This window comes from Littorina saxatilis, linkage group LG7 (assembly GCF_037325665.1).
Source record: "Littorina saxatilis isolate snail1 linkage group LG7, US_GU_Lsax_2.0, whole genome shotgun sequence".
In the NCBI taxonomy this organism is placed as follows: Eukaryota; Metazoa; Mollusca; class Gastropoda; order Littorinimorpha; family Littorinidae; genus Littorina; species Littorina saxatilis.
In genome coordinates, this window is record NC_090251.1 from 23,468,690 (window position 1) to 23,493,475 (window position 24,786).

General features: G+C 40.7%; 2 protein-coding genes across 5 annotated transcripts in view; both read right to left on the reverse strand.

The window, feature by feature from the left end:
* Positions 1-24,786, reverse strand: part of LOC138970969 (uncharacterized) — a 148,856-nt gene that overhangs the window by 98,097 nt on the left and 25,973 nt on the right. The gene's annotated exons all lie outside the window — the stretch shown is intronic.
* Positions 7,741-24,415, reverse strand: LOC138970966 (uncharacterized). 4 transcript variants are annotated; one of them, XM_070343553.1, is made up of 4 exons: positions 23,829-24,415; positions 21,699-22,066; positions 19,170-19,316; positions 7,741-14,291 (listed from the first exon to the last, which is right to left on the reverse strand). In XM_070343553.1, exons 2-3 carry the CDS (start codon positions 22,060-22,062, stop codon positions 19,270-19,272), a joined length of 411 nt encoding a protein of 136 aa, XP_070199654.1. In that variant the 5' UTR covers positions 22,063-22,066; positions 23,829-24,415; the 3' UTR covers positions 7,741-14,291; positions 19,170-19,269. The 4 variants fall into 4 exon arrangements, 2 of the variants coding, with proteins under 2 accessions (XP_070199654.1, XP_070199655.1); XM_070343554.1 differs by lacking the exon at positions 7,741-14,291 and adding an exon at positions 17,044-17,150; XR_011457127.1 differs by lacking the exon at positions 7,741-14,291 and having other exon boundaries at positions 17,057-19,316; positions 23,829-23,982; positions 24,142-24,415.

A 24,786-nucleotide genomic window follows, 5' to 3' on the forward strand; every position in this document is an offset into this window, starting at 1 on the left:
AGAGACAGACAGAGAGACTTGAGAGAGACAGACAGAAAGACACAATGAGAGAGAGAGAGAAAGAGAGAGAGAGAGAGAGAGAGAGAGAGAGAGAGAGAGAGAGAGAGAGAGAGAGAGAGAGAGAGAGAGAGAGATCAGAGTGTATTTGACCCGGTGACTTTGGGCTACAGTTCATCCTCAACGACACAGAAATGACGTCATTCTATCCACACAAAAATATAAACACTAAAATAGTTTGTACAGGAACGCACCTGGGATTGTTTTTAATCAGTGATTGCAATGTGTAGCGCTTTTGCTTTGACTGTTTTGACATTATGCAGATTATTGACAAGTTTACATGGATAACTTGACGTCCCCACGTGAACAAAATGCAGTTGTTCGTTTTCCAACAAATCATCACGTTGATATGATGCTCTTATTTCTTGGTTTGTAATGAAAGCAATCATCGGTGTGAAATGGACTCTCGGTTTTAGTCGGACAGCATTGACCTTGGCACAGCGAGGCGCGGGGTCACAAGCGACTCTGGGTCAGTCACACCAGGTGATATCCCTTGACCGTTACTGTAACCACTGGAATGTCACGCATCTAGGGTCATCGGGTCACCGTGATATCAACAACACGTAGCGACACAGCACAGTGGACACTGTAGAAGAGATTGGCAGGCAGAGACACAGGGCCTAACATTTTACCTGTAGACTTACCGAGGGTCAGGCAGGTACACAGACAGCAACACGCACACACTACGCGCACGCACGCGCGCACGCATGCACACACACACACACACAAACACACACACACACATACACACAAACACACACACACATACACACACACACACACAAACACACACACACAAACACACACATACACACTACTCCCTTTCAGAGCTTCTGAACCCAAGTCTTGAGGCAGAGTCTGTAGCAGTGAAGGCGCTGCAAGTCTGTTGGTGTGGTCAACACAAGTGAGACTGACAGACTAATAGAATGACTGACTGACTGACTGACTGACTGACTGACTGACTGACTGACTGACTGACTACCTGCCTGCCTCACTGAATGAGAGACAAAAACAGTTTAACTCTCAAACACCAAGAAACATTAAAGCAAAATCAAGTTTTCTGTACACACACCACAGAAAAACAAGCATTGTTCTAACACCACAAACGAACAATGTTATAATGGGCAAGAAAACAAATGCCAGGTCACGCAATAACAGAGCAAGGGAACAACATGTTTAAAGTTAAACGGGTCAGTGACAAACGGGGCACAAGAGATACAAGAGCAGATCATACGAACCGTAAGCCATAAAACACTCCACCCCTTAACCTCCCTAAAGTTAACCCTCTACAGAAACCAGACCCCTCAGTGGCGACACGCTGCATGCCAGGTAAGCTGTAGGTCACCATGACCCGCTCAGGTAACGACGCGATACATGTGCAGGTGCCGCCTTACAAACGTAAATATTACATCAGCTGTTTCGCATTTAAACGAGTGTAGTCATTCAAAAGCTGTTCGGGTAACAGGCTGGGAACTGTGGAACGTGGCACAGATCACTACAAAAACTTGAAAGCCTTTCGGCTCTCCGTGCCAAATACCCGTTGGCAGAAAAGAGCTACGATTACATCAACGGCACGATATCTTACCACTGCTGCAATCATGTGCGCCAATTTAGCTCCTGGTAAATTCTACAAAGCCTTGTTCCACCTGCAAGTTATTCGTCTGAGGTATGGAAAGCCGTTTGCCTCATAACTATTACAGCTGTAATTTAAAATAAATACACCTGTATTTAATGATAAATACAGCTGTATTTATTTCTTAAACGTATACAATAAGTATCATTATTAATTACAGGTGTATTTTTTTTTTATTAATTACAGGTGTATTTTTTATTAAATACAGGTGTATTTATTATAAATTACAGGTGTATTTATTTTTAAATACAGGTGTAATTATTATTAAATACAGGTGTATTTATTTTTAAATACAGGTGCATTTATTATTAAATACAGGTGCATTTATTATTAAATACACCTGTATTTATTATAAAATACAGGTGTAATTAATGATAAATACACCTGTATTTAAAAATAAATACACCTGTATTTAAAAATAAATACACCTGTATTTAATAATAATTACACCTGTATTTAAAAATAAATACACCTGTATTTAAAAATAATTACACCTGCATTTAAAAATAAATACACCTGTATTTAAAATTAAATACACCTGTATTTAATAATAAATACACCTGTATTAATCAGTTATTAGTCACGTGGTTAAGCGACTTAAAAACTTGGACTGGGAATCCACATGAAAAACACTAAGCTTAGTTATAGGCGTCTTCATCGCCTCGCTTTGCCGCCTTTTGACAGACTGAACAGCTCAAGATGGCGGGGGTGGCAAATGTCCCTGATGTTTTGGAAGGTTTGCGAGTGCAGTTTTAATTAACGCTGTTGCCCAGGCTCGCACAGCAGGGTAAGTTAATTGTTTTATCAGACGAATTCGGTTCTTGTGACGATCTACACCGAGTCAGTGGGGCATCCACATCCAGAAGTTGAACTTGAAGGGAGGCCTGTACGCGTTTTTGACCAAAGATGCAAAATATTGGAATTCGGTGCGAGAGACTAGCTGCTATATCGTGTTATCGGTAATCTTGAACTTTAGCGTGTTAAATTCATAGCTCTTAATTCAGAGGCATTTAAGTCTCCAAATTTGTAGAACCTGTACTTGTAATCATAACAAGTCATTTTAGATCCCTTTGAAGTTACGGAATGAACTCCGATGATGAACTGTACGAATGCATTTGACCCATCAAAGAAGGAATTATCCGTGTGACCAGACAAGGGAGACAACTCTTTCGTGTAGATGATGTCCCATGGTTGACAACGTACACCATTTTCGGTGCATTTTCGTCACGCTAAAGTTCAAGATTACCTTGTTATCTGTGTGTGTGTGTGTGTGTGTGTAATCCGTTGTAAAGTGTATATTATGATTATTTGGTGGCGGCGGCAGTGGTACGTATATAATCTCATATGGAAAGCCGTTTGGCTCATAACAAACCTTGATTGATATGGGTTAAAGCTGTGGTCTATTTATGACTTTCCGGGGCTACGAGGTTGAAAAATAGGGACAAAATCATGTACAGATTTCTGTACAGCAAACACTACCCGAAACCCCACCTATACGGCGTGTATGACCTTGAGAGCTTCAGTCAACGCTTGAATTTTGCAGTGGTAACATCCGGTTTGCTCTCGCAGAGCTGAGCATATTTGTTGTCAAGAAGGATCGAGCAGAAAAAATAAACGACTTGGCAGGGATTCGAACTCAAGGCATCGGGGCCTCGAAATGTCGGGGCCGATGTCTTAACCGCTAGGCCACTTCACCAGTATTGTCAAAGATAAAAAATTGATAATTTTATATCATTCTACGCTTGAATTATCATTTATGCGTTGCAAAAACGTAAAAATTGACATTAAAATTTGCCTTTATTTGCAAACATGTTTTACAGAATCGCAGTACATGTTTACACCGTCATGCTACACGACATTCGCGCCATGCAAATAGCTGCGATATCTCTATTTACAACATGCAAGAAAATGACAAGAACAGTAATTGAATCTCTCCAAAGCCAGTTGAAACCAGACATCTAAGAAATAGTTATACATGTATTCACTTCTGAACAACCGGCACGGTTGGCCTAGTGGTAAGGCGTCCGCCCCGTGATCGGGAGGTCGTGGGTTCGAACCCCGGCCGGGTCATACCTAAGACTTTAAAATTGGCAATCTAGTGGTTGCTCCGCCTGGCGTCTGGCATTATGGGGTTAATGCTAGGACTGGTTGGTCCGGTGTCAGAATAATGTGACTGGGTGAGACATGAAGCCTGTGCTGCGACTTCTGTCTTGTGTGTGGCGCACGTTATATGTCAAAGCAGCTCCGCCCTGATATGGCCCTTCGTGGTCGGCTGGGCGTTAAGCAAACAAACAAACAAACAAACAAACTTCTGAACAATGGGCGGATAGAGATATAAATCATGCTGCTTCAAGAATAACATAACATGAATTCATATCAATGTTTTTCCTTCATTTTCTCAATTGGCGCAGTAGCCTAGTGGTTAGGACATGAGACACGAAGTCGAGAGTTCGAATCTTCGCCGGGGCGTTTATTTTTTCCCCTTGATCTCTCTTGAAGATAAAATATGATCAGTCTTGAGAGAGCAAACCGGCTGTTATCCCTGAAAAATTCAAGCGTTGACTGAAGCTCTCAAGGTCATACACGCCGTATAGGTGGAGTTTTGGGTAGCGTTTGCTGTACAGAATTCTGTACATGATTGTATCCCTATTTTTCAACCTCGTAGCCCAGGAAAGTCATAAATAGACCACAGCTTTAATCTCCAGAGCTGTGTACCAGGGAAAACCATGTTATAAAGTAGACTTTTTATTAAATTTAACTTGAGACATTTAAGCTGTACAAATTAATTTCATTCACAAATACTAGTTTCATAAATATCCTTGGCCTGCAGAGATAGAATAACAAATACTTGCACATTTTGTTTGTCTTAGTGTTCAGTAAAAATACAAAGGTTTTAAAGTAAAGCACCTTCATAACATGGAAACCGGAAGTTGTGACATGAATTTGAATACTGCTAACACTACCAAGAAAATAATATATATATATATTCTATGTTGTTTTGTTGCAAGTCTGCATCATTAACAACCTGGAGTATTACTGGAAAAAAATTATTACTAAAGAAAATATGTATACTCTCGATACTCTCCATGCACATGATTTTTGTGCAGACGAGAATTTTTGCAATTCAATAAAAGGGCGACCACCCAGTAAAGTCTTGGTTCAATTATTTTCTTTTTATGGGTTAGTTGTTAGCAACAATGTAACCGACAAACTTCAAACTGAATTTTGGTGCTTTCCTCTAACATATATTATATATTTGAAAAAGCATCAATGTTTACCTGTGTCAAGTTTCTTTTTTGGGAGAGTATACATTCAAGTTGCCATTTAATACATGTTTTAAGGACTGAAAATACATGTCACAAAATGGGAAACGGCCCAGGAGAATAACTTGTATGTAAAGCAGCAAATGATAAACACATGGTTTTACCCCTGAAAGCTCCAAAGATTTGGGAAAATGAATCTCGTTTGCCTTCACATATCAAACTGAACGTCAAGCAGCTCAAAAAAAGTCTCAAGAAAAGTTACGCTTTCAAAATAGCATTTCATTCTGTGTCGCAAAGCATGCTTAACATTTCTACGCTTCTACAAATGAACACAAGCATGCAATAATTCCCTCTCTTTTGAGTCCTGGTACTTGTATGCTTATTAAGAAAGCGGGATGATGTTTCCTTTATTTCAGAATTTCTTTTTTGTCTTGTTTCAGATGGAAAGTGCGGAGAAACCACCATCTCAGATTTCGTGTTTTTCATGTCTGGGAGCCGGTCCACAGTACCAGGAGGGTACCAGAGTCCTCTGACCGTGGTGTTTGTGGACACACCCGAAAAGCCACTCCCCAGAGTGTCAACTTGTGCCCTCAGAATGCAGGTGTCTGCCCGACACGTCAAGAACTGAGGCAGAAGCTGTCCCAGGCTGTTCTTGAAGGGGGTGGATTTTATTTATTGTAAAAACTTTCCTTCAATGGTGCGTTTAGTTTCTGCTTGGTAGCCGTAGCTGTTGGTGTTTCTATCTGTACACACCCTGGGGGGGGGGGGGGGGTGTTAACGTTGTACCGTACATCATTTCTTACTTGCTATTAAATGCAAGAGAGAGACTTTCGAAGATTTGATGTTTGTGTTTCGCATTATTTTTGCTTGGTAGCCGTAGGTGTTGGTGTTTCTTTCTGTACACGCCCTGCGAAAAAATGTTTGTTCTGCAATTTTGAAGAGAATTCACAAATGTATTCAAACTGAATTATTTGAGGTCATGCTGCAAAGGAAAAAAAAAACATGACCCTGATTTAAACGGTTTCCTATACTCCTTTACATACCTTGTTTTTGTTTTGATTGTTTTCTTTGCTTTTTGCAGGGGGGGGGTGTTTAACGTTGAACTTTGAAATCTTAAAATTATTAAGACAAGGTGTGTGTGGGTTTTTTCTCTCAGTAAAATAAGCTTTATTTTGGGTGCCTGTACCGTACATCATTTCTTACTTGCTATTAAATGCAAGAGAGAGACTTTCGAAGATTTGATGTTTGTGTTTTGCATTATTTAAATTGCCGTTGTGTTTCAAGAGTGTGTTCTGTTCTTATTTGTTTTTTTGCACCACTGTTTGTCATTATGTTGCCTGCTTTTCGTGTTCCGTGTAACGCTGTCCATGGAAAACATGTAAAGCATTGTATTTCTCTCGACTATTGATCAAGTAAACTAAGCACTTCACATCATATCAGGTATCAGTTACCTAATGTACAGAATAAATGGTTCAACCCCCCTACTACACGAATAACACGTTGCCAGCAAAATATCAAAAGCACTCGGACTAGCGTTACAGTGTCCCATACAAAACTTGGCAATATACACCATAAACCGGATACAAACAAATCAATTGCACGCTAACAACTTTGTTATACTGTCTCATAATGGTATACAAATTAATAAACTCAAAAGCGTTTGTAACAGTTATGATAATGTGATATTCGTGCCCTGTGTAACGATAGTCTGTTTTTATGTTTTACCAAATTAACCAAAACTGGCGTTGTCTACTGCTTTTCCTTTTATAGTTTTACACTCCTCTGTAGTGAAGGTCACTGCTCACACAAGGGCGGGGATGTAGCTCAGTCCTGTTGGCCGCTGTCAGCGCGAGTTCGTCCCCACGTTCGGCGAGAGATTTATTATTGCTCACAGTCAACTTTGTGTGCAGACTCTCCTCGGTGTCCGAACACCCCCGTGTGTACACGCAAGCACAAGACCAAGTGCGCACGAAAAAGATCCTGTAATCCATGTCAGAGTTCGGTGGGTTATAGAAACACGAAAATACCCAGCATGCTTCCTCCGAAAGCGGCGTATGGCTGCCTAAATGGCGGGGTAAAAACGGTCATACACGTAAAAGCCGTGGGAGTTTCAGCCCATGAACGAACAAACGGCTCACACAATTTCAGCTTTCTTGTTTAGTTTATAAATTTCAGCCTCAATTCCTCGTCTCTGTAACCAGTATTAAATAGTGACTGTTTTGCTAACTGTTCAGCTGTCACCTGCCAAGTAGAACCGATGTATTCTTTATGATGTGATAAAATTAAAGTATTCATTCCACTTTGTGATGGATGAACTCGCAACTGCCAAGTATTACCAGTCTTATGATGGGATAAAAATTAAGTATTCATTCCATTTTGTGATAGGTTAACTCTCAACTGCCAAGTAATACCAGTCTAATGATGTGATAAAAATATTCATTCCATTGTGTGATGGGTTAACTCTCACCTGCCAAGTATTACCAGTGTGTCTTGTGATGTGATAAACATAAAGTATGCATTCCATTTTGTGATGATTTTCCTTATTTAAAGTGGATTTTCTGCATGACACTTGTTTGATTAAAATTAATTGTATTTGTGGCAGACAACTTGAGTTATGTTTTGTGTTTTTGTAAAAACTTGTTTTTTTTAATATGACTGGAAATGAGACTAGCAGCCATGAATCCATAACTACATTTTGCTGTCCATCATAGACATCTCACTCGCACATGTTCATTGCCTCACCATACAGGAATCAAAATCCATACAAACAATTTGTATTATCCAATATTCAAACTTGTCATACACATTTATTAATACACAAGAATTATGTGTCATACACATTCAAGCAATCAAGATCCAATAAATGTATATAATTGATGTTCTTAAAAAGACTACACACACACCTAAATATATAGGTGATCTTTGAAATGGGACATTTACATGCAAAATTCAGAATGCAAACGGAGCTTTGGCTTGCAAATTTAATAGTCATTAACCAGCACATAATATGAATAATTTTTGAAATTGTTGTGATACTGATTCAATTTTTCACATAAAATCAGAATTTCATTTATTTTAGTTTCCTGATACAAATGATTCGTCTAGCTTACCTTGAATAAACATACCAATACGTCAAAAAGTAGGACATCTGAGCTCAAAGATTAATAGTTTGGTTTGAAAAATCTCTAAATACACATAATTACAAAAACAAAACAAAATTCCGTGATAGAACATGTACTGATCTTGCAACTAAAGTAAAAAGGGGACTCGGGTGTGCTGTTAAAATTGTTGGCACATTTTAGTATCTAAAACTCACCTTTGATTTTAGGGCAGGGGCTCACATCCATGAGAGGTGGTATAGGACAAATGTCCTGGACAATGCAAAAGTGATAGGACATTTGTCCTGAACAAAACTAAATCAATAGGACTTTGTTTTTTTGCAACAAAACGTAAATTTAATTAAACGTGACTCGTTTATTGTCACACAATTAACAGAACAAATAAATTAATTTTCTTGGCAAAAAGGTATAACAGAACAAATCAAAGTAATAACAACGTGTTGTTTTGTCTGTGAGCTAATGACGACAATTCACTGTGATTGTTCCTTTCTCTTGCTGAAGAGCATGCGCTTTCTGGTGGATGCCCACAATTACACAACCTTCACCACCCACTGTTTCTTTTGAATGTCATCCTTTGGCCCCTCCAGGTAGCAAATCAAACTACTGTAAATTGGAAAGTACTGACAATGTCCGGATCAAATGAAAGCATAATCGGACAATGACCATGCACTTTGTGACAAAAACAATTGGACATATGTCCTCTTGCATGAAAAAGTATATGACATTTGGAAAAAATATCCGTGTATGTCCGATGTCCGACGTGGATGTGAGCCCCTGTTAGGGGGTGCCTATTCTTTCTTTATTCGGTGTTTAACATTGTTTTCAACCACGAAGGTTATATCGCGACGGGGGAAGGGGGGAGATGGGATAGAGCCACTTGTCAATTGTTTCTTGTTCACAAAAGCACTTAATCAAAAATTTGCTCCAGGGGCTTGCAACGTGGTACAATATATTACCTTACTGGGAGAATGCAAGTTTCCAGTACAAAGGACATAAAATTTCTTACATACTGCTTGAGTAAAATCTTTACAAAAATTGACTATATTCTATACAAGAAACACTTAACAAGGGTAAAAGGAGAAACAGAATCAGTTAGTCGCCTCTTACGACATGCTGGGGAGCATCGGGTAAATTCTTCCCCCAAACCCGCGGGGGGTACCTATGCGACTGACCACAATGTTTACTTTCATCAGGCACAAAGTTCTTCAGCAGAAGAATGATTAATATTCTAGCAACAAACATGCAATAAATTCATACATGATTATTGATGTTCAAAAAATGCTCTACACTACTTCACCAAACTAAATGGAGAACTGAAAATGTTTAAAACACTTTCTTTCTTTATTTGGTGTTTTCAACCACGAAGGTTATATCGCCACGTGGAAGGGGGGGGGGGGGGGGGGGGAAAGATGGGATAGAGCCACTTGTTAATTGTTTCTTGTTCACAAAAGCACTAATCAAAAAATTGCTCCAGGGGAAAACACTAACCATAAACAATAAACACCACTATGAGGTTTGATAGGTAACTTAAAGGGACCTTGACCTTCAATGAACGTTGCAAAAAGCTTATGTTCTGATGAATATGGGTGAATGAGGCACCATTGAATATAAAAAGAAAAATAACTGATTTGACTCTAGTTAAACTATGGCGCTCATGGCATCATACCAAAGTTTGAACGAGTATCCCTTTCACTGTTCTGTACAGCTGTGAAAACACAGTGAGACATAATAATAATGAACATAAATTAATCACCCCTTCTCGCCAGAGCTCACGGCAAAACACAATAGCAAAACAAATCAGAGCATTCACACACCGACACACACAAAGTCGTTAAAGGTTTATTGGCTGCGGCAATAATAGCCGCAAGAATAATCCTTTAGTTAGTTCAAAGTACCCAAGCATGTCCTGTATACAAAAGTAAGGCGATTGAGATTTTATTTTGTTTTTTTTACACAAGCCAGAGAACACCAGTGCTTGTGAGAGCAAAACGTTTGCCCGTAGGGAAGTGAACCTTCCTTATCTTTCGCACCAGAGAGCTGTTCAAAAGGGGTATTGTGCAAGTTGGCTATTAAACCATTGTAATTCGGAAAATGTCTTTAACCTTCGCCGGCACTCGTGGGTCCGTGCGGACCCAGAAGGGTGTTTGATTGCAAATATCTTTTAAACGAGTTGGAATTTTTTAATGAGCTTTTAGAAATGCCTCAGACACCTAACAAGCTATCATCTCCTAAAAGCTCATTAAATTTCAGTGATAATTAATTAATTAATTAATGGTCAAATTTAGACTACACACGGAAGCATTTGTGGGGACGTGCGGACCCATACTTCTCAAAGAAGGAAAAGCGTGTATACCCTTCCGAGGCACTCGTGGGTCCGTGCGGACCCAGAAGGGTGTTTGATTGCAAATGAGACAGTGACAAAAGGTCAGGTGTCATGTCTACTGTCCCGAATGACACACGATTGCTGACATTTCACCATTGCCAAAAGAATAAACAAATAAGAAATAGGTAGAAAATGAATGTGAAAACTGACTTTGATTGTTGATCAGTATTTTCTATACCACTAACAAATAATCTACTTACACATAGCTGTTTGGCAAATGTATGTTGCATGGGACACACTGACATGAAAGTGGAAGATGTTTTTCCCTCTAGAGAAACTACATATCAAGTTACACTTTTTGTGCTCTTCCATTCCAGTTGGCAATCAATTGTTAACGCATGTTATTAGAAAAAATAGAACGAAAACAGATTAGATAGAATGAAAAATGTACTGGTGATGTCATTTGGGACATACTGACATGAAAACGTCACCTTTTGTCATTGTCTCAAATATCTCTTAAACGAGTTGGAATTTTTTAATGAGCTTTTAGAAATGCCTCAGACACCTACAAAGCTTTCATCTCCTAAAAGCTCATTAAATTTCAGTGATAATTGATTAATTAATTAATTAATTAATGGTCAAATTTAGACTACACACGGAAGCATTCGTGGGGACGTGCGGACCCATACTTCTCAAAGAAGGAAAAGCGTGTATACCCTTCCGAGGCACTCGTGGGTCCATGCGGACCCATACTTCTCAAAGAAGGACAATTGTGCAAACCCTTCCGTGGCACTCGTGGGGCCATGCAGACCCATAATATTTTACCAAATACCGTGTGCAGTCTAAATTTGACCATTAATTAATTAATTAATTATCACTGAAATTTAATGAGCTTTTAGGAGATGATAGCTTTTTAGGTGTCTGAGGCATTTCTAAAAGCTCATTAAAAAATTCCAACTCGTTTGAGATATTTGCATCAAACACCCTTCTGTGTCCGCACGGACCCACGAGTGCCACGGAAGGATATGCATATTTTTCTTTCTTTGAGAAGCATGGGTCTGCACGGCCCCACGAGTGCCACGGAAGGATATGCACATTTTTCCTTCTTTGAGAAGCATGGGTCTGCACGGCCCCACGAATGCGTCCGTGTGTAGTTGATAACGAGTGCCGGCGAAGGTTAATGGCTGAATAACAATGAGTTCCTTTATACGTTGGATTGGGCAAGCCATATATATATATATATAAATATATCTAGCATCAATAAACCTAAAAATACACTAAGGTCTTTTTCAAAAACAATAGTCTGTTTTAAAAACTTTCAGCAATTTTCAACCTTATAAATCTATACTATAGATACATCAAAAGAAATTTGGTCAGACATGGGATTCAGAAAAAGTGATAATTAAGGAAAAAAAAAGTGGGGGTCTGGGGGCCGCAGAAGGCCCCCAGTAGGGTCCAGGGGCAACGCGAAGCCCCCAGAAGCTGAAGGTTTTTAGTATTTTAGACACACAAAAATGGCCCTGAAATGCATATTTCAGCTTAATCATAGCCCCCCCCCTCCCTTTCTCTTCCTTCCCATGTTTCTCAAATTAATTTTACGCTAAGACTCAAAATAAGGAGGAGAAAGAGAGAGAGAGAGAGATGGGGGGGGGGGGGGGGGTGGTGGTGGCGTGTGACGGTGTGGTTTCAATGTTCTTACCTTGTCGGTGCCAAACGACCCCAGTGACTGATTACACGACTGGGTTTTCAGGATAGTCAGGTGCTTGTTGCTTTTCAAGTGGCTTTTGAGGGCAGTCTTTCCATTGGAACCGTAGTTGATAACATTAACATCGTTGCACAAAGTGCACTAAGCTTTTCCCGGCAAGTTGATTTTAGCAAAAGCATCGCCAACTTTCAGTTTCACGTCTTGTGTCTTCTGGCCTTTCTCGTATTTCCAGCTCAATGATACAACTTCATCGAGCCAGTCGAATCTCCAGAGATTTTTCTTGTACTTCTGCTGGTCAATTTCCCGGGATAGAACGGTTTCGTCTCGCTTTAGCTTCCTCATCATTTTTGCAAGTGGCTCGAAGCGATGTAAAAATGGCGCCGAATCATTCTCATACGGTATGCTTTAGCTTATACTGAATCCCCGATAGCTACGTTGAAACGGTGACTGTAGGAGACAAAGACACAGAGCGCGTTCCCATACGGATCGACCAGCAACAGTCTGACCGTTTTAGGAACCAACCGTTCAAGAATAGTATGGAATGGAGCGTCGCGATCAGCGGACCGTCCGAAAAACTTGGGTCTTTACCTACATATACCCCAACATTTTCTCAGCGGATTTGCACGAATCTCAAGAATGATCCCTGGAGCCTAAAAATTTACGGAATTCCGTAATTTTACGGAAGAATCCCATGTCTGTTTGGTGCAATTAAACAGGTAACCTAATGGCAAATCATTGTGTAAAACTTTCTTTACAACTTTCTTTCACAAAGTGTACATATTTTTTTTTATTTTTTTAGCAATATTGTTTTCGTGGTGCAGTACCTGTGTTTAAAAATAATAAAATACACAGCGGACATAATTTCGCTTTATTTGAATGACTTTCCACTTTACAAAGATTGGTTTAGAATTAGAGCGCAGATTTAAACCAATTTGAAAAAAACAGTTGCTTATACCTTCTACCATGCTTGGTACTTTGAACAAACTTTATGATTGTTTTTGAGGCTTACATTGTTGCAGCACAATGCTGCTCAGTGCAAATTAACTTTTTTGAAGGCGAAGTGTCTGCACCCAGACACATCCTTACTCTGAGGTCTGAAAGCAAACCCGCAAATTGAGGCACACCTCCCAACGCCATGCAAGATATTGCAGATTTATTGCACGATTACGTGGCTGGAGCGGATAGGGCAAGTAGCCTAATAAGTTTACAATTTAAAACGAATGCTTCTTTCATTGACAAAAGCAGTAATCATGTGTCAAAACACTGGATCGGCTTTGGAATGCGCTTGTAAATAAAAGTAGACAATGAATTTTTCTTGTGATTCCACTGACCAATCTGCTTGTAGTCTGGACAATCAAGCGTACAAAATATGGCAAAATCGTATGGGTTCACAGGTCTGCTATACACTTCAGGTTTGGGGTGTCCACAAGCTAACTTTTTTTTTACTCGAGCATGTTGGCAACGAACTGGAGAACAACATCTGACCATGTTGATCGGTGGGTGGCCCACTCCGAGGGTCAATGCGCTCCGTTAGTTGCACGAGCTGTTCCTCAGAGAGGGGGCAAGCCGTGGCAGGCACATCCTAACGACTGTCTGGCAAAGGATGGTCCTCGATTATCGATTGAAGGCTTCTCCCTTTCCAGAAGTCCTGTACTGCTGTGGATGTGCTGGCTCGTCTCTCCAGCATCCCCCTGAAGAAGAGCTGCAGGGGAGTTCTGTTGCGCTCTGTCCTCAGGGGTTGGTGGTTCTTCTGTTCCACAATCCACTGTAGGGACCGGTTCAGCCTGGGCAGAAAAACATAGTGGAGGGCCCACAAGTGAATGGGATTGTCCATGTTCAGTATCCCCAGACCACCTTCTGCCTGTGGTGTTCCCATTGCAGTAAACAGGTCATGGTAAGGGTTCACCACATCTTTCCAGACGTCGAGCCAGAGACGCTCGATCCTTTGGTTATGGTCACTGCGGCCTTGCATCGCACTGCCTCTCCCTTCTCCCCTGTGTTCATTCATGAGGGCGACGACATCCAGATTCTCGCCACCATGGTCCATGCGGACTCTTGACGGGAGTCCAAAGCGTTGGGTTCCACCCAAAAACAGATCCCGAACGGTCTCTGACCTGTTGTTTCGGTGGCATGGAAGAAGGTAGTGGCCCGGCTAAAGCCATCGATTGCCCCATGAATCACCATTTTCCACCTGCAATATAACAAACAGAGATCCGTTTCCATATGTGATTTCACCACACAAATTCTGATTAAAGAGTTATTGGGAAATAAGTACAGGTAACATGCTCAGTAAATATTAAAAAGTAATGGTCAAAGTGCTTTTTCATGACCGAGAATCAAGACCATTATTTTTAATATATATCATTGAGAAAAGGTGTGTAACCCATTTTATTCCCCCCTCTGCTTCTTTACCTCTGTAAACTTGTAGGGGTAGTTATTTTTCGATAATGACCCAGCAACCAAACAAATAACGACCCAGCAACAGCCTGAATCCTCGATAGTGCAATGGGTTGAGAGGTTGTTCTGTTTCGGTACTACTTTTTGCGACTGAAAAGTTCAGAACGCTCTAATGTACGAAGTATACATCTCTGGAGCAAACAATACAAACATACCGCATTTAAATTAACAACTACAGGCCTGAACACATGAATCTCCATATAAAATCCATGAGTTCGGTTGTTTTCTGAATCTCATCTGCCGTGCTGAAGCCGTTCATCACAAGCAATTTCCCAAGGCAAGTAACTCATACTTTGTCTAGCGACAAGAGTAGTTCCCCTTCTTTTCACTCAGTTCCTTCGACAACAGACTGCAATCCGACGGTCAGTTTTCAACAATATTTCATTTAATAAACAGATCACACGCAACCAAATGCACACATCTCATCAATTTAAACAACATAAAGGGGTTTCATACACTATTTTCCCCGGAAAACTGAACTTCATACAGTTTTTAACGTTGGAACACGGGTGCAAAAGTTCGTCTGCTAGTCCCATTTGACGAAAAAACATTACCCTAAGCGATACCAAAACATATACAGAACACACAATATCTGCCTTTGCCGCCACAGCAGAATAACAGCATATCTGTGTACTTGATTTTAGCCTAAAATAGGAAAACTGACAAGAAGTGTTAACAGAATGGAATGATTTGCACGGAACTATACAACCGCGCATTAATCGATCGCCTGCGCAGGTTGACTGGTTGAGAGAATAGGATTCGATCAAACTTTCGCAAAAAAACTCCTCTTTTCTTTGAATAACTGAAGAAAGGAGGAATAAAGAGGTTACACACCTCGTCTCAGTGATTATCAAAAATAATGGTCTCAGTTCGCGGTCATGAAAAAGCTCGCTAAAGCTCGCATTTTTCATGATCCGCTAACTTCGACCATTATTTTTGATAATCACTGAGACTCGGCATGTAACCTCTACTAATCCACCTTTCTTCAATTTTGCAAAGAAATAAATCAAGAAAAGCAATTGCTTTATATGACTTTTCTTCGTCATGTCCATAAGCCTTAAGGGTCTTGTAGGTCTTAAAAGGAGGATTCCACTAACTGCTGGGACTCTAAAATTTGATAAAAATAAGCAAAATTTTGGTAATGTCTGCTGGTTAATAACACATACAATTCAGTGAAATTTAATAAAAATAACTGAGAAAACCGCAATGTAAAGCTTTTACAAACTTGACCCCACTGTGACCCCAAAATGTGACAGGGATCAACCAAACTAGGGTCACGTAGGCAGATGATCAAATCCTTCAAGTATTCAAAGTTTCAAAGCTCAAGCTTCAAAAACACCTGAGATAACATCAATGTTAAGATATTTTGATTCGAACATGACCCCCTGTGACCCCAAAACTTGACGAAGGTCAATCTTCTTCTTCTTCAGCGTTCGACGATGGCTGTGTCTAGATTCTTTGGCCCGTGATGTTGACGAAGTGGGCTGTGACGAAGGTCAATCAACCTTATGTCGTCTTCTTCTTCTTATGCGTTCGTGGGCTGAAACTCCCACGTGCACTCGTGGTTTGCACGAGTGGAATTTTACGTGTATGACCGTTTTTACCCCACCAGGCAGCCATACGCCGCTTTCGGAGGAAGCATGCTGGGTATTTTCTTGTTTCTATAACCCACCGAACTCTGACATGGATTACAGGATTTTTTCGTGCGCACTTGGTCTTGTGCTTGTGTGTACACACGGGGGTGTTCGGACACCGAGGAGAGTCTGCACACAAAGTTGACTCCGAGAAATAAATCTCCCGCCGAACGTGGGGACGAACTCACGCTGACAGCAGGCAACTGGATACAAATCTAGCGCGCTACCCACTGAGCTACATCCCCGCCCACAATCTTATGTCAAGTTGGTAGATTATCAAAACCTAGAAGTGTGCGTACTATTAAAGCTCTAGCTAAAAACACATCTGAGATAACATCAACGTTAAGTTTTTATTAAACGAACATGACCCCGCTGTGACCCCAAAATTTGATGAGGGTCAACGAAACTGGGGTCACTTCGTGAAATCATCAAACCCTAAAAGTGTGCAAAGTTTCAGAGGTCTAGCTGTATAAACTTCTGAGATAACAGCTCAACGTTACATTTTTTGTCCTTGGACAGACAGCCTGCCCACAGCACACATAATTATTTTGATCAAGTATTATTCACTCAGCCAGTCTACCTGCACAAGCATGTGATTAATCCATGGTTGAAGAGTTCTGTGAAAATTGCGCAATTCTGCAAACTCTTTATAGCAGTTAATTTAATTTCGAATAAAATAAAGTACATAGTTGTTCTGCTAAGACGATAAGGCAAATATTTTTGCGTTCTTTTCATGTTTAAGTATCTCAGGAAAAAAAGTTCTATTTATGAAGTGAAATATAATTGACCTACAGATTACTGTCTTTTTATTTGTACAAATGCAAAATGGGAACAACTCTATTTTCTACACAGAATATGAGAGTTACTTGCCTTGAGACCTTGTGTCTGGTACAACGTAGATTTTGATTTAGAAAACAACCAAACTTATGGATCTTATATTGGATTCTGTGTGTTGAAACCTGAAATGAATAGTGTAAATGCAGTATGTATGAGCTCTTTCCTCTTTCGAATATTTGAGCATTCAGAACTTTTCAGTCACCAAGCAGTGACCACACAGTGTGGTTTCTCAACCTATGAGCTATCGAGGATTCAGACTGGTTGCTGGGTGGTTATTTGTTAGGACTAGGTAACTTGGTATTCACCGAAAAGTATTCCCCCCTCTGCTTATTTCTCTGTTAACTTGAAGGGGTGTTTATTGTTAAAAAAAACACCAAGCAACCAAATTTAAATAACCACCCAGTAGAAATGGTAAGGTATAACCAGAATATGTTTTGTATTCCGTGGGGAAATCATCAATGGACCAGTCTTTCATTACATATCCAGAAAATGACAAAATAAAAAGAAAAGAAAAGAAAATACTTGCACACGACTCACCTTCGTTACCCACCTACCCCTTAGAAGACGCCCTTCCTTTTACGATCCCAAACAAGACATTTTCAAGACCCTGTTTCATAGCTGCCAACCCCTGTGAAGCCCAAAGAGTAGCATTTTGGAACTTTCACCCAATGTCAGAGTTGCAATTGGTGTTTATAAGCGTAGCACTCGCATAATCTTAAATTTGAATCGCAAGCCCGCATTTAAAATGCCATCAAAAACGTTTGTAAGATTCTGAGAGCTCTACGACATTACAACCGTCTAAACATAGTTCAATGTCACACGCTTTCCTTCTTTGCCACTACTAAAGCAAACGTATGCAAGATTGTATGTTACACGCTTTAGGAGCATGGCAAGAACGGATTCAAACTCAAAATCGTCACTCCAAAAAAACATAAAATGCACACACGACTTTTATTTCTCCTGCTGTTATCGTTTCTTCTCTTTACAGATTCTTCAACGCTCAGAATACTGAAAACGGCACCCCAGACGACAGTACTGTTTCCATACGCGAATTTAACTTCCCTTGGAAAGTGGTTCGCTCAGGAGGCCTGTTTGTCTGACACTATAAGGACAGAGTTCTGAACATAGATGACAAAGATTCCGGAATGAACAAACATTTTGCGGATGCAGACACAGAAAGACGTCATGAAGAATGAGATGCTTCAAAAGATACAGACTGTGACGATGACTGTGACGTCATTCCCATATAACGAGACGTCATTCACAGTTGTTCGGTCACTTCCGTCAAAAAGTAGATTTAGACAATCAACGTAATCTCGTGTGGAAGAAAACGTCTGTCACACAACCAAGTCGGAATAGCAGGTATTATTACCTATACACGCAAAGTCTGTCGAATTCTTCGGCAAAAATCGTTGAAAATGATTTGCCCGCATCGGCGTGGAACTTGCACCATAATCTTCACCACCCTTACGTTTCCCCGTTTTTATCCTGTCTCCCTCCAGTTTCCACTTCTAACACCGTCACTGTGCACAGCTTACAACTTAACAAGTGCATTGCATATTCTAATCAAATTCACAATTGGCGCATAGAGTCACCGGAAATGCGAATGCTTGCAATAAAATTCACGATTTGCTAAGCAAGTCACGTGGACAATATCGAGTCATAACGGAGTGGTTCCCAGCCATCGGTACTCGACTAGTTATGCAATGTTCATTGTTGATTGTCAAGCAATAAGTGAACATTTTGCACGCTTGTCATTTTTTTTTTTTTTTAGCGTAGCAGCTCAGGGCTTAGAGTAGCAGCGTAGCAATTCCTGCAAAATCGGAGCATGCTGCGCCAAAATCGTAGCAATTGGCAGGTATGCTGTTCTCTAAGATATTCTGCTCATAACCTCTGTAAGTTTACCCCCATTATAAGACCTTATTATCTCAGGGTTATGTAGGTCTTAAAAGAAAGATTCCAGCGTCATAAAATAATGTTTAAGAGAATTCCTTATGCCACCTGTATCAATCCACTCAAATTCCATGTTCAAACTGGCACAACCCCCAACATCCTCCCCACCACCGGACACACTCAACATTCACCAAATTTTGAAAAAGGATTTTTTTGTGCCCAGTGTATGTATTTGTAGCTGTACTCACGATATCAACTTGTGGTATCCGTCTAGATGCCAGAGAGCGTTTGGTCCTGATACTTGGTACAGACGACGTCTCGTGGGCCTCAACGCCAAAGCTCTGACAGCTACTCCACCAGGATCAACCCGCTGGATGGCTCCCCGTACTCTGTGCCTTTGTGGAGCGTGTAAGAATACAACTTATTACACTAACGTGACATACCACTCATGTCATAACAATACCATTCACTCTACATTGCATGTGTAAAGAGGTCTTGTCTGACAAGGACCTGATTTTTCACTGCCTCCAATACCGAAACAAGCGTCCTTCTTTGAACACTCGGAAGAATTTTAAGAACGTAAACACCACACCAGTGACATTTCCTTGCTTTGACATAAAAGATTACACGAGGCATTCGGAGAGATCCAGGTTCAATTTTTAAGCTTCTTCAATCTGGGCGCTTCGACAAAGGGACATTTACAGCAATGAACATGCAACAGTATGTACAGGGTCCCCACTGGTTTTTAGAAACAAAATTCCATGACTTTTCCATGAGCCTCAATAGCATTTTCCATGACTAGATCCACAGGTCGCCATTTCCGAACACGCAAACTTTTTACATCTTGTCACTGCCAGTTTTGACACTGGCTTGCTTTGCACTGAATTTGAGTCAGTTTCTACGCAGTGTCTCTTTGACAAGCAAGTCAAGCATTTGCTACGCAGTCAGATTATCGGTAATGTTTGCTGGTCCTGTCATTTCACTAAACTGGACCAGCCACTGTTTGTATCCATCTGCACTTTCGTAAATTCCGTTTCATAACCGTCACTAACACTGTGACTTGACGCACTGTCATTTTTTTCACCGCGATACACAGTTCATTGCGAAGATCTTCCTTGGTAATTCGTTCCAATTCCGCATACTTTTTGTTGTCAAGAAACAACCCGAAAGAAAGCTGGCGTGCTAAAGGTTAATTTTTTTTCTTTCTTATTTATGTTAAATTCCATGACTTGAATTGAAATTCCATGACTTGAATTGAAATTCCATGACTTTCCAGGCCTGGAAAATTAAAAATCAAATTCCATGACTTTCCATGACCTGTACGAACCCTGTATGTAGGATAAACAGAATACTACATGGCTTCCTGTTTGATACCAGTTTTACACTAGTGTTTTGAAATATTGTTCGCAGTTTAATATTTAAAAGCACAACTTGTGTAAAAGTGGTATTTCATAGGAAACCATATAGTATTCTCTATGTGGACAACAATGTCACAGGCTTACCCACTAAAGTTCTTTAGGAGCTTCTGACACATTTGCCTTAAAAACAACATGCAAAATAACTTGTGGAATCCAAAAGCACCATGCCACATTAGTGGCCCAATTAGAGCTGCAGACTATTACGCTTTCGATGTAGCATGCTACTTGTAAAACAGAAAATGCTACTTCGTTATACAGACACTCTACAATGTTCATTTCATGGGTGGGAGCCCAAAATTGTTCCAAGACTGAACTTTTTTTAAGGCCGGGGTCCAGGGGCCGCCAAGGCCCCGGCGGGGTCCAGGGGCAGCGCCCTGGTGGGGGGTCCAGGGGGGCGAAGGCCCCCGGCCGAAAACGAATTTTATGAATTTAAAAGGGTTTCTCTGGCCTCTCCTGAGTTTAATTCTGATAAATAAGAACCTTGTTGGAGATACAAAAAGTAACAAAAACTAAAAATTTTAGGGACCTGGCAAGCATTAGAAACAACAAAAAGTGCACTATCAGTCCATTTGGCATAACACAGTATGAGATGACTATCAAAATGGCAGACACAAAGCGGACGGAACCGGAAATGGCAATTGTAAAGTACGGATCGGATGCCGATTGAGTTACAAATTCGAACCGAAACGAAACAAACCCGCAAAAAAAAAAAAAAAAAAAAAAAAAAATTGTCAAAATTTCTCTGAGACGGAAATCCGTCTGAGACGGAGGAACTCCCACCCATGTCATTTGTTCCTGCTGCTGTTTTCTTGTCTGAACACAGTTATTGCAACATTTGTGTCTTGACATATAAACATGCAGGTGCAGTGGATTATAAGATGATGCAATACTTAAAGATAAACACCATTTGCTACACTATAAATTCAAGATTGCTACACATGAAGCTTCATAGGGGCTGACAGCTCTGCATCATACACCTGCACATAAATCTTACTGACTGAGTTGATGTGTATTTACACATTGCACACCTCCCACATTGAAGTAAACAATTGAATATCTTCAGTTAATCGAAGTACACTTAAAGATGAAGTTCTCTCCATAGGAATACTGTGCATCACCCTTGCATGTAAGTGAACTCAAAGTACTATGTGAACAGAACAGAACCAATTCTGGTCTGTTTGCAACCGCATGAACGCAGGAAAGAGATCATTGTCAGATTGAATTACAATTAACATTGACACGCTTCCATTTGAAACTTTTCAGTTGTCATTGTGGATTGACGCCCCGGGCCCCAGATCCTGCGTTTAACTTTATCCTCGACGAACAAAACAACAGGCACCAATTCGGTGGCCGCCTCACCTGTGATTGTGTTGACCAGGTTGGCAACCGAGCCAGACAGGGTAGAATTGCTGGTACCGGTTGTCATCGATCCCGATGTTGAGGCGATGGCCTCACGATCACCCGAAACAGCTTCTTGCAGACGTTGGTTGTCTTTCTGGAGCGAGACAATGGCCACTTGGCAGGTCTCTTGCCGCTCCCCCAGCCTGCGTAGCTCAGCCAATACCGCGGCCAAAGCAGTGGCGCTTTCTTCCCCTCCTGCTGTGGCTGACTCAAACCCACCAGGTTGTCGCTGCGCGGCTGTCTGGTTGCTGGCCCTCGGCCGACCTGCAGCGGCTCGGGTCACTCCGGCTACCCGCCTTGATGCTGCCCTCCTGGGAGGCATATTCCTGTGCATAAAAAACAGGATATGTGAACACAGCCTTATTTGTCAGATTACTGAGAATTACACATAAGCCTTGAACTTGTCTGCTGCTCCTTGCAGGAGTTAACAACTCCTTCACTGTTCAGCCTGTAAAAGGTGTTTAATATCCCATACTTCTGAAGTTGTCACCAGATTTTGGGAGTCTGAAATACAAACCAAAGAAATTGATTAAAATCTGGCCCAAAGTACTTCAAACCAATTGTGTTTTCTGTGTCAAACTCAAATCCTGGTACCCAGTACCCCCACCAAACGAGTTTGGAATCTCTGAGGCTCAATACATTTATGACAAACAGAACACCAACAGGAAATTACATCATGGTTCTCTGAACTGTCACACACCAACATAATACCTGGCTAACAAATCCACATACTAACTAATGTTGGAATCTCTGAGGCCCTATAGCTTAATTTGACAAAAAGAACAACAGCGAACCATGTTTTCTGATTCTCTGAAAAATCAGCCCCACCATGAAATATTACCTAGCCCACGGTACATGTACTTTAACCAAAATAGTGTTTGTAATCTGTGAGGCACCAGCCAACACAAGTGACAACAGTACCTCCACATGAAATATTACCTAGCCCACAGTACCACAATCAAAATAAATTTGGAATCTCCTAGGCAAAATAACAGGTGATTGACAAAACAGTACTTCCACAGGAACCAATATTTCCTGATTCACTGAAATGACAAACACCTGAGGTAATTGACATACAGTACCTCCACAGGAACAAATATTCTGATTCTCTGAATTGACAAACGCTCACATGAAAAGGCATCGTAACACCAACATGTTCATCAGAATCTCACCTGAAAATTATTTCCAAGTACTCTGGAAAAACACTGATCCATACTATCCACCAACACAGAAACATACTGTTGAAACATGTCACGATATCTTGATTTGACAGAACACTCAACAATCGTGTTGATCGAAGAACCATTCCACCTTGAACTGGTTTTTAGACAAGGGACATCATCCACAACGAGCCTGTCATAAACTCGAGTTACTTCCCATCTACCGATCTGGTTGACCCCATTTAGAGCCGTCGATTTATAATGCCACCCACCCGCATCAAACAAGAAAGAAAATGTAAACAATTTGAAGATTCCCTGTTCCTATACCCGTGCTTTGTAAGCTGATCAGTCAAAACGCACAATGCAACCTGACCCGGCTACAACATTATTTAATCACACAAAAACCGACTGTGTTTATCGCCTGACGAAGGGACTTGTACAACCTGGCCTGTCCTGACGTTGCTTGATCTTCTTGATCTTGATATGTTACGCCAACAGGTCCCAAGCTTGGGAATATACGTTTGCTAGATGCACACCATCACCCAGGAAATGACGCTGCAAATTCAGGTAACGTAAACTGTTTTCCAGCGGAAAACATAAAATCATGGTCCCAAAATACAACTCTAGGGGAGTCCACAGTGCCCTGCCGAAGCAACGCATTGACCTCCATAGCTGCGGCGTTGTATGATGGATCGAAACACACACACAGACAGACAGACAGACACATACACCACGACCCTCGTCTCGATTCCCCCCTCTACGTTAAAATATTTAGTCAAAACTTGACTAAATATAAAAACGGTATTACTTAACTTTAAAATCAGAATCTGTGACTGTGAAACATTGGTCCATTTCTCAGTTGTTTTTCAACAGTTTAAAATTCCTTTTTGAAGCTTTACTATTCTAATATTCAGCACAGAAGAGTTACCTGAAGTACTGTCCTCTGTCCTTTCAGACGAGCTTGTATCATTAAGGACCCAGTAAGCTTGTTGGAAGCAGTAATTGGTTCCACCAACGCATCCAACTCTTGATCAGATATCCTGGAATACACCATGCGTTGTACTTGTAGCATTCCATTTTCCCTGAAAATTGCCAAACACTTTTATTACTTGCGTTGTATCGATAAACGAAGCACAAGTAAGAAACAATAATAAAAGCAAAGAAAATAGCAACACGATATGCAAACATCTAACAAAGCCGAGCAGGCAGAATGACAGGTCTAATGAAAAACAAAGAGGTACCGATTCGGAAACAAGATCGCGATTCTTTCCTTCGCTGCACGACGCAAATCTTCTGTGACCTTTGACCAAACGTAGCTTCCACATTCGATCACCGTGCTCAGCTTAATATTTACAACAGAAAGCCGAGGGGGTGGAATACCGAGATGAACCTACAGAAATGTGCATCCTCAAACCTGACATATTCATCCCAACATTTAATGAACTCCAAAACACAGAAAGTTGCTTTCAGTTTCACACGCCATCTTTGATTGCCACTGCCAGTGGTCGGTCTGACTAATTACTACGCGACCGCACGCGACCTTGCACTACCTCAAACTAAAGCAGGTGCATGTACTATTTTTATATATATATATATAGTATCTTCACAACATTATCTGACTTTATACCAAGTTTTAAGTCAAAGAAATTAAAAATAACGGAGCTATAATGTATTTTGCGACGTGCTATCGAGCTAAAGTGAAATCATCCGATGTTTGCACTTTTGCTCGCTAGCTCTTTGAAAATGCATCAGAATTAACTTTGTTTTTACTTCTCTGACTTAAAACTCGGTTCAAAGTATGATCATGTTGTGAAGATACTAGATATATAAAATGTTACATGAATATTATTTAGTTTGAGGTTGAGCCTGCGTTCTTAAACGAATGC